A 16,457-nucleotide genomic window follows, 5' to 3' on the forward strand; every position below is an offset into this window, starting at 1 on the left:
GCGTACGGTATCTGTGCCATAAAGTTTATTGCCAAACACATATAACACGAGTTTGACGAATTATTTAAAATTACGCGTGTGATAAATGCTTTTTTTACTGACGTTGTAAATGTTTCGTAAGAACATTTCTAGTTCGAGTAATAAATAACATTTATAATTATAAATTTATTCATCAAACCAATTTACATTTGGCTACTTCAACTGTACAAACGTGCGTTCAAATCCATGTGCTCGCAAGTTATTAATGCAATTTTTACACTCATGTAATGTTTCTGATTTAATTTAACTTTAAACATTTAGGTATAAAGTTTAAAGTTTATCTTTAAAGTTTTCTTGATACTTCTGACGATTATCCTGGCATATTAATAAGTAGTTTTTTTTGGGTAGGACACAGCTGGATGTACTTTCTTATTGAAACATTTTGTATTGGAAAAATACTGGTTCACTAGATTTTTTATTCAATACTAAAGAATTTTAGCGTTCAATTAAACGCTGGAATTGTACTTATCGAAGCAAACTCGCTTGTTTATCAATCACAGAACTCCGTAATGTACTTCTGTTTGTTTTACAAATGATCAAAGTATTGTTTCCGAGCTAATGGAATTCGAAGTACGAAAAGTTAATTTTGGTCGTTGTAAAAGTTTTTTACGATAAATAAAGGCGATAATTGTAATAAGAAAAAATGCAAACGCTAACAATGCGCGTTTATGACAGTTGTATGATTTTAATTAAGGACAGCACAGGCTACAAAAAATTTGAATTTGTACAATAGAATTGCACTTAATAAATAAAATAATGCATAGAATGTAGCGACATCTAGAGTCTATGACTACAGCACGATGACATGCGTCATGCGTCGACCCGCGAGCTATGGTATTTCTCTTCGCTAAGCATTTATAGACATTTGCTACAAGCATTTATACATATATATCTCTTGTTTAAAATATTTGATTATTTCTTGTACGAGGGTTGAGAGTCATACGTTCAAACTAAGCCTAAACTACAAAATAAATAACGTTGCCTGGCTAAAACTAGACATTCGTAATCTAAATTCTTATAAATAAAGACATTTGTTTATAAATTTTATTACATTTCGTCGTACAGAATAAAACGATCGCTCATACAATTTCAGCTGTCTGCTTTGTACTTTGTCTCAAAGTAAATACGTTTGACGATGTCACTCACTTTTATACCGTGTTCATTTCACTTTTACGTGAAATGTTGCGTCTGAACCTTATAAATTCTGTAACCCATGATTTAACCTACCTTCACTCAGTCATGTCAGCCAGTGATGTTATAAAACCTATAGCAACCACCCTAAAAAACAATTTAACAAACTCTTTTCTGTCATTCTTCTATTTTCTGCCAGATTTGGTGGTTTCTATTTTAATATTAAATTTTCAATATTTTTAATAGGGACTAGGAGGCTTTTTTAGTAACTCTGACAACTAACTGACTGACTAATAAATCTACTACATATAATAATAACTCACCAGAAATCCAGGTCCCATTCCATCTAACAGGCACTAGCTCATCCGTAACCAGGTCCTGTATCTTCAACCTTCTACCCTTAACCCTAGGTCCTTCATCGGGTGGGGTCAGAAGCACCACGGAAGTCACGATCAGTGCCAGCACCAGTACTATGACGAGTAGGGCTATGAGAATACCACGCCAGTTTCGTTGGTTGGGGCTGCCTACCACCAACTTCTGGAACAAAGATTAATTGAAGGATATCGATATTTGTATGCACAATAATGTTAAATTTAAATGTTACATTACATTTGGTAATCTAATTTTTTTTTAAGAGTATTTGGTAATCATAATTAATATTGGTTCTTCCAATTTCAACGAGCAGTCTAATAGTTAAACGTCCTCTTTACCCTGATGTCATGTCTTCATAACAGTTGATTTCTTTTGCGTAATAATTGTACGTAAGATTAAAACATCGCAAAGTAATTGTCATTGTAACTTAGAAGAAGAAAAAATCTATGACGCGTATCAGGCACACCTGATACGCGTCATAGATACCAGTAAATACAGATAGAGACCAATAAATCTAACTAAGTAATGTAATATGTGTCTGTCCTATTTATTTATAATAGTAATACATAATTAAATCATTATCATCATCTCAAATAATATTAATTGGACCTCCCTTGTAGAATTGTACATGCATGTTCCTGCCTACCAGACTAGTAAACGTGCTATGTTTCACCTTCCTCACATCAACACCAACTATGCAGAAACCTCACTCGGACATTCAACGACCACCATTTAAGGCTTGACTTGTTTATGCTATTGCGTAATATGCTTAAAAGGAGTATTAAGAATATCCATAATAAATAATGAGGTAATCTCACGTATCACCCTTACTTTTACAGCATCACATAATTAGTTAAATATGTATTGAATAATCTTTTGTAAATGTGTGAACCTTTTTGTATATATTTTGTATGTAGTCTTTGGTAGTAGAATTGTTTTTTTGTATGTATCATTTATTTTTGCTGTAGGATTACGAAAAAAATAAATAAGACAAAAGTAAATACATACATTAAGGACCTATCCGGTCGCCAAACTCCAAAAAAGGACATCGTTTCTTGAAGTAGGGCGAATGGAAAAAATATATGGTGGAGTTGAGTAGTTTATGTATCCATTTTGAAAGATTAACACGAATTAAATAACTTAACTCGATAGAAAAATCCAAACATAGCCAATTTTTAACACTGAATTCAATGCAGAACGAAAATGTATATAAAACATAATTTTGAAATTTATACGATATATTTTATCACAAGCTAAGTAATCCATTTCAGAAAAAAACACAGCGCAGTCCACCCCGAGACACTGACATAACAATCCGTGGCCAAATAGGGCCTTAAGGTAAGTATCTCACATTATAAATTTGTTTAGTAGAAAGAAACTCCTTTGAAACGTATAGGACTTTTCCTATGTTTTACTCACGAAACACGTAATTTAACTATCGAAGTGGCATCCTAAAATAGCCCCAATAAAGCAAATATTTAAGATACCTTGAAAATACTGAACCATTTAGATAGGTTAATAAATAAATCTAGTGTAGCGAGCGTTATCGAGACAGGCGGAAAACGGACGATTTATCAAACAATACAATACAGCTTAGTTTCACGATATATTGGGTGCTTGTTAGCTTTATCGATGGAAACTGTGATAGACTGAGAGTGATACCTCATTGTTTGGGAAAGTTTAGGAGTCATGTTCAAGAAGGAACTACTTGGCGTGTACAAGTTGTGCAGGAGTTGCAGGAGGTTTTTTTGCGTTTTTATCTATTGTATCTTAATCATGACTTCATTATTGCCTGATGATGGATCAATAGCTAAGCGCATCTTCGCCTCCATGAGACTAATATAACTTTACTGTATAGACTTTTTAACATACATATCTCACGTTGAATTAAATATTTCGTTTGATAATTCAAGTTGCCAATATTCAAAACAAACTATGACAACATATGACATACGGACGTCATGCGTAGCGCTAAGTCTTAACGAAGCTTACCCTTGAACCTTGAGGTGGTGCTTTCGAACCCCTGACTATGACCCAATTGTCGTTACCGTCGTTGTCGTTATCGTAGACCCAAAAGCAGAGTCAGTTATAGGAGGTTAATCACTTTAAATAAAATTATAGACTAGAAATAGATTTTTTTTGTGTATTTTCTGACGTTCATAAGTTTACATTGTGTTACCTATATGAAAAAATTGAATTGATTTTGAATTGAATTGAATCGAAATAAATCTCACTGAAGTATTTCCGAACCAATTCGACTTGGGGTCCTTCAAAAGAAGAGCGTACCAATTCATGAAAGGCCGGCAACGCATTTACGAGCCTTCTGGCAATGTGAGTGTTCATGGGCGGCTGTATCACTTAACATCAAGTGAGCCTCCTGCTCGTTTGCCTCCTATTACATAATAGCCTGCAGTCCACATACCCCAGCAACCTTCAAGCGTTTAAGAAAGTTCGCTATGTAAGGCTTCTTCATATTAGGAGATATTGTACTGTGCACACAGAAAACTAATGCTTACGTAATCGGCCAGGAGGTACATCTGATGCTAAGTTTCACTTTACCAGAAGGTTCTCAAGTGCGTTGCTGACATTTTAAGCATAGGTACGCTCTTTTAGAGCCCTAAGTCGAATTTGTTCGGAAATACATCTGTAGGCAGCTGGTTCCACATTGTGGTGGTTTTGCTTTAACTGGCTCAAAACGCTCAGTTGTGGACGTCGAGGTGATATGTGTGGTACATCGCCTTGTCAACCGATGATGAAACGCTTGTTTTAATCCGAACAACTCCTCTGAACGCTCTCCATGCTAAATGCGGTAGAATATACATCTCTGCGCAACGTCAAGTGATAAAGCTCGGAAACTGACTTGTCGAAGATATGAATCGCTGTTCGTTTGCAAACGTTTTTCAGTTCTTTTCGTCCTTGATTTGAGAACTGTTATATGTGATTTAACCCATACATAATTGATTAAAATATTGACCTTCATTTGGGTACAATATTAATAAATATTGATTGGATATGTATACTCGCAATATTTGTTCTCATTACAAAAAAATATGACGAAAAATACGTATTTAAGAATGTACTCACAAGATTGGCCTTGAATATGATACCCTGGTAACAATTTTCTGAAATTCCCCTATTACGAAGCTTGTAACTCGATGTGGTACTTAATATAAATTTTATGGATATGAACGCGTGTACACGTTTTCTATATCATTACTTTTTATAACTCGATGCTCGTTTGTAGTTTTTGAGGTTTTTTCTTTCTTTCCAACAAAATAGTATTGATCTACAACCATAACCTAACCTGCTCAATAATGACTTTTGTAATTCTTGTTTTTCATTTTTTTGTATTGCATCGCAATTCTTGATGAGATTGGTTTTAAGGTTTTTGTTGCATTCCTTATAATTTCTATGTATTATGTTATTTGTTTTTGTATAAATGTATAGAACTGTAGCTAAATATAAACACTATCAAAATCATAATTGTATCAGAAATAGTATATTTAAATTAAAATAATATATAGATATATATATTTATAATATATATCTACATAGTTACTATGATGATTTTTTTTTATAAAGTATAGGATTAGTTGTTTTTTGGGAGACAAACGGACAGGAGGCTCATCATGGACAATAACATTGCGAGAAGGCTGGTAAGTGCGTTGCCGGCCTTTTAAGAATTGCTGCGCGCTTTTCTTTAAGAATCCTCAGTCGAATTTGTTCAGAAATACTTTAGTAATTTAAAAATATATCCGAATGTGGTGTGATAGTATGTAACCACCATTGTTGTATGTTCATTATGAGGACATTTAACCTGTTCGTACACAGACAATATTAATTAGTAAAATAAGAACATGTAATCAACTTCTATTAATAAAAGTTAACGTTATTTTTGTAAAACTCCGCAAAATCAATCTAAAAAGCAATTAAAATCATTTTCAACACAAAGCTCCAATCATTTGTCTTCATAACGCGGTTCTTTGTTCGCGAATCCTTTCTCAGTACGCAATTTGCTGGTACTAATTGCAAAGAGTAATGTTCTATGCAGTTAAAATTCACGTTCAAGAAACGTTTTGGTAATTAAATAGCAATAAAGGCGCGGATTATTGTCCAAAGAGCTGAATTTGAATTATTAAGACCTCTTTTTGAGTTATGTTAGCCTAGTAGCTAGGCGAGGGACTTTGCTGACCCCGGTTATAAACAATGGTTGTTAATCTCAAGTTCCACATGGTGAAGAAAAATATTGAGAAGAAAACCAGCATTTCTAAGACTATAAGGGTTGTAGCGCCACAATATAATTGAAATACACATTTATAGTCCTTTAACCCCCTTTTGTTAGCACAGATCATATATATTATTTATTTCATTTAGAAGATGTATTAAATTATATATTTTTATTGAATTTACTGTTATGTTTGTTATAGAAGAGCTGGAAACCCTAGGGGAACCCTCTAACACAAGTATTTTTTTACTTAAACAGGTTCCCAAATCTTAAACATTAAATAAATTGTTGTCAAAACACACTTAACTTCACACATTCTTATTTTATTTTTATTATTATTATTTTATTTGTTTGACGTTTGTTAGATCTAGGTTAAACCTAATTAATATTAATAAATGAATGATTACCTCTTAACACAATTATATTATAATAACTATAAGTAAAACACGTTGCAGAGTACTGTCAAATAATTTATTGAGACAAACGGAAACGTTTCGTCATCGGACGTCGAGGTGATACGGGAGAAATCAGAGTTTCTTAAGGCAGATTTTGCCTGACACCACCACTATGTGGAACTAGTGGTCCACTGAATTAATTTCGAACCAATTCCAAAACCATTTAAAAAAATATTCCAAAAAATTAACATTGACAGTATAGTTTACAGTGTAGTTTACTGTTTTCATATTATTCCTTGCAATAACAACAAAACATATTCGTACAATATTGTGTATATACTGTCATTCTTACTCCATTTTCAGAGCTTTTATTAAAAATACATGAAAGTGAATCCGCAAAATCATGTTCTGGTAATAACGGGTTGAGCGTCTAACATGATCAATTGATCGGGGACGCTGGGATCCCAAGTAAATTACAAAGCAGATTTAGGCGATAATTAAACAGGAATGATTTATTTGCTTTATTTAATATAAGGGTTAAATTGTTGCGACAAATAAAAGCAACAGAGGTTTCATTAAAATAGCTATTTATCATTTGATACTGCCAATAGTAGAGGAGTTATTTGGAAATACCTACAGCCGATATTATCGGACGTCAAGGCAGAATACAAAATACCATCCGTATCACCTCGACGTCCGTCGTTCCACAACTGAGCATTTCCTAAGCTAGGCTGCGAACCAGCTGCCCACTGAAGTATTTCCGAACCAATTCGTCTTAGGGTCCTTCAAGAAAAGAGCGTACCAATTCTTGAAAGGCCGCCAACGCACATGCTAGCCTTCCGGTGTAAGTGTCCATGGTATCATTTACATCAGGTGAGACTCTCGTTTGACTTCTAAAACATAAAAAATTGAAAACTCGTTTGAAGTATTATATTTTTTATATTTTTCGGAGTAGCTATTGTTTCAGTTAGTTTTGTTATGATTCTGTTGATATAAATTGACATAGATACGAAAAAATATATATATATATAAACGCGGTGCCGTCCCTATAACATGTGGACACGACCAGCGAAATCAAGTAGATACAATATACAGTGTTAATACAAACAACCATAAAAATCTAAATACAAACTATAAAAGAATTAAACTATTTGAACTAAGAAAATAAATTATCGGTACTGTGTCCTAATTCTACTCTTAGTTGAGGCCAGAGAACCATGAAAAATGTCAAAACTCTGTGCAATTTCATTATGGTAGCGACATAACCTATTATTTGGGTGGGTTTCTGGCAACGTTTGTTCGACAATGTGGGATGTGAAAACATCTTCGATTGTACAAACGACTCCCGACCCGAGGAACTTGTGTGGATATACGTTCTAAAATTTCTGGGCAATCCACAAGTCCGTAATTACCTTGAATATATTATTTACTCATAGCTTAATGGTTCGCCAGATTTAGTTACAGATTATTGTTCATTTCACGGGTATAGCGATAAGAATTATTAAATTAATGATAACTGTTCAGCCCTTTCATAGAAAAGTCTACATATTGATTCACACATGTAACATATTCGTTACAATAACAAATAACATAATGCATGAAAATTATAATTAATGCAACGGGCGGTCTATTAAACACTAGTAAGGTAAAAACCTATAAAAAGAAATATGATTTGACAAAATAAAATTATAGAACCTTCATCTAAAATAATACAAAAAACTATTAATAATACAAACTCAAAACTCACGGATTCATGAAATGCCATGCAATACAAAAGAAATTCAAGAATTACTGAAGTCAAGATTGAGCCAGGTTAAGAAATGTTTATGTAGAAGAGTTTTACAAGATGTTAGGGACGTAGCTAATCGTATGGAGTCGGGCAGCCTTCTAATATATATTATCTTTTTTGTAATATATAATTTTCTTCCCAAATCCAGTAAATGCTTTATAATTTTTAAGTTACCAGGATATTATCACCTCATAAGAGGTTTGGTGGAATATCTCTTTCCCTAATAGCGGTTATCTTGACAAGAGCCCTTTATCACGTCGCCTTACAAGGTAAATAGGCCCCTAATTGACATAATAGATGACGTTGTGGACAGTAAGTTTTGTAAGTCTATTTTTAAAGTAGAGTTTTACAGTAAATTGCACTCTTTCGTCTCTTTCCGTCAAATGATATTCACGCTGTCATAGAATATATCACTTTAGTTGTATCGGAGGAATGAGACTTATAGTTTTATAAATAAAGGGATATAAAAGCGTCTAAGTTTTTTTGTCAGCCACATTATTATTGGTAGTTAGTTTATTTAATTTTGTTTCAGTACGATCAATCTTACATACTAAGGCCACATACAATTTGGATAGTCATCATGAAAAACGTCTTTGTATTTATAGTATAAGATCGGGGGCGCAAGCAAATGTTTGGTAACTTGTAGTTCGTACCGTTAATGTGCTGTCAAGAAAGTAGTGAAGTTAGTCACGCGACGCTAGAATCGATTACATATTGTACATACAATGTTGACCAAACATTTGTTACACGTAAAACATAACATGTTTCAGACTTAAGAATACTAATACAGTATAAAATTAATTGAGCTTATTAGTAATCGTAACAATGAAATATAGTGTTCATAGGAGTAGTAAAAATAATTAAAAATGAATAAAAAGAAAATTAAAATAAATTTTAAAAGTTTGCTCCTGTAACTGTGTACATTTAAGGCTGGCAGCATTTCGTTACCACAATACTTATTCGTTAAGCGAGGAAAGCTGGAGGAACGTATATATACTGAGTTCGAAAAAAATAAATAGCAAAAAGGTTAGTCGACATCACAGGAGACCGAAAAGCTGGCTCGGACAAAGAATTAGTCTGGCTATTCAAAGGGGGAACGCTGCCATTATCTTCGGAACCTTGATTCCTTTTCATAATATATTTTAAGGTTATTGTTTTTTGTTATATTAATTTAAATATATGTCTAAATGAAAATATAATGTAATTTGTTTCAATTGCAGTTTTTATTTTGTTAAAGTAGTCCGAAATACTTAACCGCGATTCAGGACATATATGTGCAGATTGAAGGTAATGCTACAGATGTATGCAAATGCAACATATACCCTGTATTTGTCAAATATTCCGCCTGCATCCTTTGTGATAATTATTTTTCAGTTTATTTGTAATAAGTAGTTGTGCGCATTTATTCGATATTGGTGATCGAAGAACACGGTTATGTCTTTAAATATCCTGCAAACAAAGTTCTCTTACTTCATTTATGCTATTTAAGTGAAAAAATTATAAAAATGTTTTTAATGATAATTACAGTGTTTGTGTTTTTAAATAAGAATAAATAATTAGATTTTATTTGATATACTTTTTTAAATACAGTGATTGCATTTTTTTATTTATTCTGAAAAAAATAACTTTTAAAAAGATTTTCTTATTCATAATGCAGTTAAAATTATTACAAATAGTCACCTCTGCGAACGGGCATACGTCGAATTACCAATAACCCTCTAATACGTCCTCAATTTTCGTAAATAAATAAAGACGTTAATGACATCACAAAGGTGAGGTCCGTGGAGTATTGCATTTTTTATTACTGTACAATGCGAGCGAAAGAAAAAGCTTTGTCATTGAATTTTTTATGTATTTTTCTATTAACTTCACAAATATAATGTATGAATTAAAACTAGGTAATATTTATATAAAATATATAGGACAGTACTAATGACGGCTCATTGTAATAGAAAAAATAGTTTATATGAAGTGGGCAAACGGGAAAGTGATAAGTGTCCCCGTGAAGTCGAATTGGTTCGGTATGAATTCAGTGGACTAGTTCCACACTGTGGTGGCGACAAAGCTGTCTTAAAAAACGCTCAGTTGTGGAACGACGGATGTCGAGGTGATACGGATGGTATTTCGTATTCTGCCTCGACGTCTGATGAAACTCAGCTGCAGGTATTAATCCACCACTCATCTAAACATTATGGCAAGTGGTGGCAAGTTGAGTACCGTTCCGCTCAGCCGAGTAAACTAAGCTTCTTGGTGGGATTCTTATAAGATTCAAAGTCAACATATGTCAAGGAAGTATTTGTTTCTATACTTTATAATTAGCGGAGTTTCTCTACACAGATAAAAGATAATTTACATTATTAAAAATAACAATAATATAAGAATAATTCTGGGGCAGCCGCAGAGCAGGCAGAAATAAAATCAGCACAAATATAACAGCCTTTCCTCCACCTTCGAATTTGTTCCCTTTGGAGTTGGGACTCTTAGGTTGTGGGATTCGAGTGCACAGGTGCTAGTGACCCCAGAGCTTCTATCTCAACGAATAAGTCCACAGCGAGAAAATGCTGCCAGCGTTAAAGGTACACTGACACAGGGAATACTTTTTATTTTGTTTTTATTTTCTAGTTTAAAGATGAGTTACGGTTTGACTAATAATTTTATTTTTTATGTAATAGCAGGCAAACGGGCAAGAGGCTCACCTGATGTGAAGCGATACCGCCGCCCATGGACACTCACATTGCCAGAAGGCTCGCAAGTGCGTTGCCGGCCTTTCAAGTATTGGTACGCTTTTTTTGAAGGACCCTAAGTCGAATTGGTTCGGAAATACTTCAGTGGGCAGCTGGTTCCACATAGTGGTGGTGAACGACGGACGTCGAGGTGATACGGATGGTATTTTGTATTTTGCCTTGACGTCCGATAATGAAACTCAGCTGCGGGTATTAGACCGAACAACTCTTCTGAACACTCCCCATGGTAAATGCGGTAGAAGATGCAGAGGGACCCAACATCTCTACGCAACGCCAAGGGATCAAGCCGCACGGAAAGTGATTGGTCGTCGACGATTCGAACCGCTCTTCATTGAATACGGTCTAGTGGAAGGAGCTGGTACTGGGGAGCTCCCGCCCAGAGGTGAGAACAGTATTCCATGTGGGGCCGAATTTGCGCTTTATAGAGTTGCAAGCGGTGGCCCGGAGTGAAGTACCGTCTCGCCTTGCTGAGCACACCAAGCTTTTTGGAGGCTAATTTAGCCTTCCCTTCCAAATGACCGCGAAACTGGACGTTATTCGATATATCAACGCCCAATATTCCGATGTTAGCTGAGGCTTTAAGGAGAGTACCTTCAAAGAGGGGAGTAGCGACAAAGGGAGCTTTTTTAGCGGTAAACGCGCATACTTGTGTCTTCTTGGGGTTAAATTGGACTAGATTTAGTCTACCCCAGTCCGAGACTCCACGTAAAAGAGTTTCGACTTCAGACACAAGTTTGTTCCGGCACTCATCAACAACAGCCCGAGAAATACCTGCCAGGCCCGAGTAAAAAGTATCCCCAGTGTTGTCGTCCGCATAGCAATGAAGGTTGCTAAGTTGCAACATATCATTAATATGCAGAATAAACAGGGTCGGGGATAGGACACAGCCTTGTGCGACACCAGCATTGACGGGTTTAAGGTCGGAGCATGCTCCGTCGATTACGACCTTAATGCTCCGATCAGCGAGAAAGCTGGAAATCCAGTTGCATAACTTCTCGGGGAGCCCATAGGCTGGAAGCTTCGAGAGCAGTGCTCTATGCCACACCCGATCGAAGGCTTTCGCTATGTCCAAACTTACCGCCAGCGCCTCCCCCTTGGACTCAATTGCCTCTGCCCACCTATGTGTAAGGTATACAAGGAGGTCACCAGCTGAGCGACCACGACGAAAGCCGTACTGAGAATCGCTAATCAGCTGGCTGCCCTCTAGATACCTCAAGAGCTGGCCGTTAATAATGGTTTCCATTATTTTGGAGAACAAGGAGGTTATTGCGATTGGGCGATAGTTGGACGGATCAGAGCAATCGCCTTTTTTAGGGATCGGATGTATCAAAGCTGTCTTCCAGCACTTCGGAACAGTGTTGAAAGAGTACAGGTACCGGAAAAGGCGCGTCAGGACCGGAGTCAACTCAGGAGCACAAGTACGCAGCACAATTGGGGGGATGCCATCAGGCCCGCTCGACTTATGGATGTCCAGGGAAAATAAATGTTTACAAATAGCGCGTTGCCGGAATTTAACTTCAGGCATCGTAGTATCACACCGCAATAATGTCGGTGGTCCTTCCCCTGATCATCTAAAGTTGAGTTCGACACAAAGAGACAGCCTAGAAGATCGGCCTTCTCTTTTGCAGTATGGGCCAGTGAGTCATCCTCCCTATGCAGTGGTGGAATAGAGGGCTGACAGAAATTCCCGTGGACAGCTTTGGCAAGAGACCAGAAGGCTCAAGTTCCCGAAGGAAGGCGGGCCAAGTTCTCACCAAACCTGGCAATATGCTCTGACTTTGCCTTAGCGATTTCCCGTTTGAAGGACCTAGAGGCTGAATTGTATGCTTTTTTACGTTCGCCGATAGCCGCATCACAGGATGTCGCCGCTTCTGCCCAGGCTTTAAAGCATTCACGTTTACGGCGCAAAGCCTCTTTGCACGAACGCCTAAACCAAGGCTGGGACTTGCCACCGACCGGCACCGCAGAGAATGGAATAAAATGTTCCATGCCCTGCAGGACCACATCAGCGACAGAGTCAGCGACGGCATCCGGAGTACTCAACGAAAAGCAAATGGGCCCCCAAGGGTAGGACGCAAAAAAAGACCGCATCCCGTCCCAATCTGCTGACTTATAGTGCCACACACGGCGACAGCCCGCAAAGCTAAGCCGTAAAGGGCGCGTGAGCGGCACAATGCTCCGTACTACACAATGATCTGATGAACCCAATGGCGGGTCAACAGAGACTTGGTAGGTCTCCGGATGTGAAGTCAGCAGAAGGTCCAACAAAGAAGGTTTATGACCATCCACATCTGGTATTCGCGTAATCGCAGGGACCATTTGCGTCAAGTCGTAGGCTAAAGCAAAGTCGTGAAAGGATCTTCCCGCGTGATCGGTGGTTTCCGAACCGAGCCAATCGGCATGGTGGGCGTTAAAATCGCCAAGTATCACGATTTCAGCGGTAGGAATCCTTTCGAGCAGGGAATCTGTAGCCATTTCTCGAAAACTTGTTTTTTTGTTAAAACAAAAAACTTTAATTTCAGTTTAGGAGTAGTTTTTTATTAACTTCAGCTGAGTTTCATCGTCGGACGTTAAGAAAAAAGCGTATTAATTCGTAAAGCGACAACGCACACACGAGCCCTCTGGCAATACGACTAATCTCCTGCCCGTTTGCTTCCCTGTTCAATAAACAAAGTTATATCTTAAGTAAATTATAGGAAGAAACCAACATACATCCCCTCGAGGTACCGTCATTTAACAACTACCGTTCCATGTAATAATAAAAATGTGTGCGTGTACTGGTATACACACGTAAGAAGTGAAACTTCTTTATGACCTTATTTTTCGAATTTATCTACTATATAATAAATTAGATAAAGTTTAATAGAAGGCTTTTATTATCATAGACATGAATAAAAATAATACAATTATTTCATTTTACCTTATTACTACTAGGATTACAGAATTTCATTAATTGTAATAGAATTATTACTATCATTGTTATCGTTTTTATATATTTGTTATTAGTGGCTTTGAATCTCTTTAAATCAACCGTAGTGGGGACAAGAAAAAGATGGCGCGTAACGGAAAAATGTGATGCGTAACCGAAAACTGTGACGGAAATTTTTTTTACAACGCCGATAAGGAAGTTTAACACATTTTTTACCTGCGAACTGAAATTATAATTAGGTCTATGGTTAGGAAACGATTAGAAATTAGCAAATATTCCACTCACAACGCCACAGCATTACAATGAACGTATGTGTATTGTGTTTGTATGTTTGTTTATATACAGTTAACGGAAACGACGAAAGCAATGATTTGGATTCAGGTAATACATATTGTAAGAATTCATTACTCGACGGATTTGTTTTTAAATAACTACATTGTATAAAATTTTGTCATTCGATATGCATTTTATTGTTAATAATAATAATAATATTAACCGTGGTTTCGATCTTTTGTCCATATAAAAGGATTGTGACCATAGAAGCAAATATCAGTCAGATCAGGGAATAAAACCGCTTCTTCTTCGCTCACTCTATTCTCGGACCACGACGACCCAAGCCGAGGTCCGGAGTCTCTCAGTAGACGTTCATACGCTAGTCATAGGATAAACGCATCACGGCCGAGCTAGGATTGGCTCGCAAACAGCGAGATTCCATTCCAAAAAAATACTGTATTATGTTCACAGTTTGTAATCGATTATGATACATACAATTCCAGCATTCATCAATTTATTGGACATAAATATAGACAAACCTCTTTATTTAAATGCTTGTCCATGGGCTTATCGTCTCGCTAAGCTGACCAAGCTTCTTGAGAAGGCTTTTATAGCTGTATAGGCCGGCTTATATTATAAAAATCTATATGACAGAAGTATGTTTAGTAATAAATGCTATTTTGTTTTCAGATGACAAAGACGGTGGAACTTTCAACGCGACGGATTTTTTCACAAACACAACGGGTAGGTTCTGTTCTGTATTTCCATAATAAAAGATATATAATTGATAGACTGGTTGGTTAACTGATTAATCAACCAATCCAGCACAATTCAGACGATCATTCAGTTTGAGCAATGACAAGATGACATGATTATCAACTGATTCAATCAACTAGCAGATGTGGCTACGTTTTTTTAATATAAATTGTCAGTAGTGATAACGTTAATTTATGAAGTTCCTTCTTTTAGTAGTCCACTCCAAAACTCAACAAGTTAGTACAGAAACACACTCGCGAGCCCTGTCGCATTCAAAGTATCCATGGACGTTATCTCATATAATAGGCTTCATAATCGGCTTCAATCATCATTTAAAAATAATTTAAAACGTTAATGTCATTATTCTTGTATGTTTCTTCTTTATTATAGCTACAGGTATGTTTGTCGTTGTCCGGTATTATAAATTTTGTGCTGTCATGTATTGTTTTGCTTTGCTCTGTATCAAATTTTTTATTAGTGAAACATCCAATGTGTTTTATGTCTTAGCTTTTTTTAGAGTTTACTCCTTAAGAAACGATTAGAGTTATAAGGCCCGGTACGGAAATTTTATGAGGAGTAAAATCAAGTGTAACACGAAAAGTTGAGGCGTTACGTAGAAAGAGACAAACATATATATCTGTAGGATTGAACTCATTCTCTCTCTAAAATTGGATTTGTATTGTTTTGTAACATACTTTATGTAATACGCTTTATTGAAGTAATATAAATAATCCGAATAATTACAGATATATGTTTGTTTCTCTTATCATTTTAGCAGATGCGTTCATTTACCCTTTTTTTCTATTCGATATATATCATAATTATCGTTCGTAAGGAGTAAACTCCAATCGTGCGTCGTAGCTGACACACACACACACATTTTTTTATTGTAAAGATCTGTTTTGTTTCCAAATAAATAAATACTCATTTGCCTGTTCTATAAAAAAGTGAGCGATTCATCTAAACATGATTTTCTATTGTTTTAGACGACATTGATGACAGCGAGGAGCGTATAGGCGCGGCTGTCACGCAAGTGTTTAAGCATCCGTATGCTGCGTCACTCCTTAAGAATGACACGTTCGTGTGTAGCGCTGTAATTCTAAATACATATTGGGTCTTGACACTAACAAAGTGTTTTGATTCGTAAGTAATTCATTATTTGTACTCGCATTTGATCATAAACGCATCATATCATTAAAAATGCCAGATCTATATAATTTAGGATAATTATTTAGATTATTTGGAACAGTCTAGCAGCAACAAAGATTTTTTTTTATTTTTAAGTAATCTTATACACATATCTATATTATAAAAAAAACTTTTAGACAATATAAATATTACAAAGCCAAAATAGATACAAGTTGTATAAGTTGGAGTGTATGTCTTCTTGCTCCCTAAAATATATACACACCTCTTTGGTAAGGTGGAAAATGTTCTTCATAATTTGTATTGTAGTGAATATATAATAATAATTCGTGTTAATACCAGGCGTGGAACAATTGTGAATATTATCTTTTCTTCGCTGTTACTTCGCAACTTTTGGTGGGTATATATTCATGACATTTTAGGTTATAATATGTGTAACATATCTACTACACTCCTTCATAAGAAAGGTCGTATGACTCAGCGACAAGCATTTGTCTCTTTCAGACAAATTATGTATACGCTCTGTTGAAAAGAGACCTGCAATATTTTACGAGTTTATAAATATTCACGTCCAATATTATATTTAATAAGCGATAGGAATATTTTTCTAGCGTAAATAATTTAAAAAATCTTATAAATATATTATTCCTGTTTGTAA

At 35.8% G+C, this 16,457-nt stretch overlaps 1 protein-coding gene across 3 annotated transcripts in view; it reads right to left on the reverse strand.

Annotated features, from left to right (window-relative positions):
* Positions 1 to 16,457, reverse strand: part of LOC123707383 (dipeptidyl aminopeptidase-like protein 6) — a 145,214-nt gene that overhangs the window by 81,630 nt on the left and 47,127 nt on the right. For 2 of the 3 annotated variants that reach the window (XM_045657394.1, XM_045657393.1), the window contains exon 3: positions 1,494 to 1,707. In XM_045657394.1, coding sequence (XP_045513350.1) covers positions 1,494 to 1,707 — 214 coding nt within the window. The remainder of the gene's footprint in view (positions 1 to 1,493; positions 1,708 to 16,457) is intronic. The other variant, XM_045657395.1, reaches the window with a different exon arrangement.

Source organism: Pieris brassicae, chromosome 3 (genome assembly GCF_905147105.1).
Source record: "Pieris brassicae chromosome 3, ilPieBrab1.1, whole genome shotgun sequence".
Lineage (NCBI taxonomy): Eukaryota > Metazoa > Arthropoda > Insecta > Lepidoptera > Pieridae > Pieris > Pieris brassicae.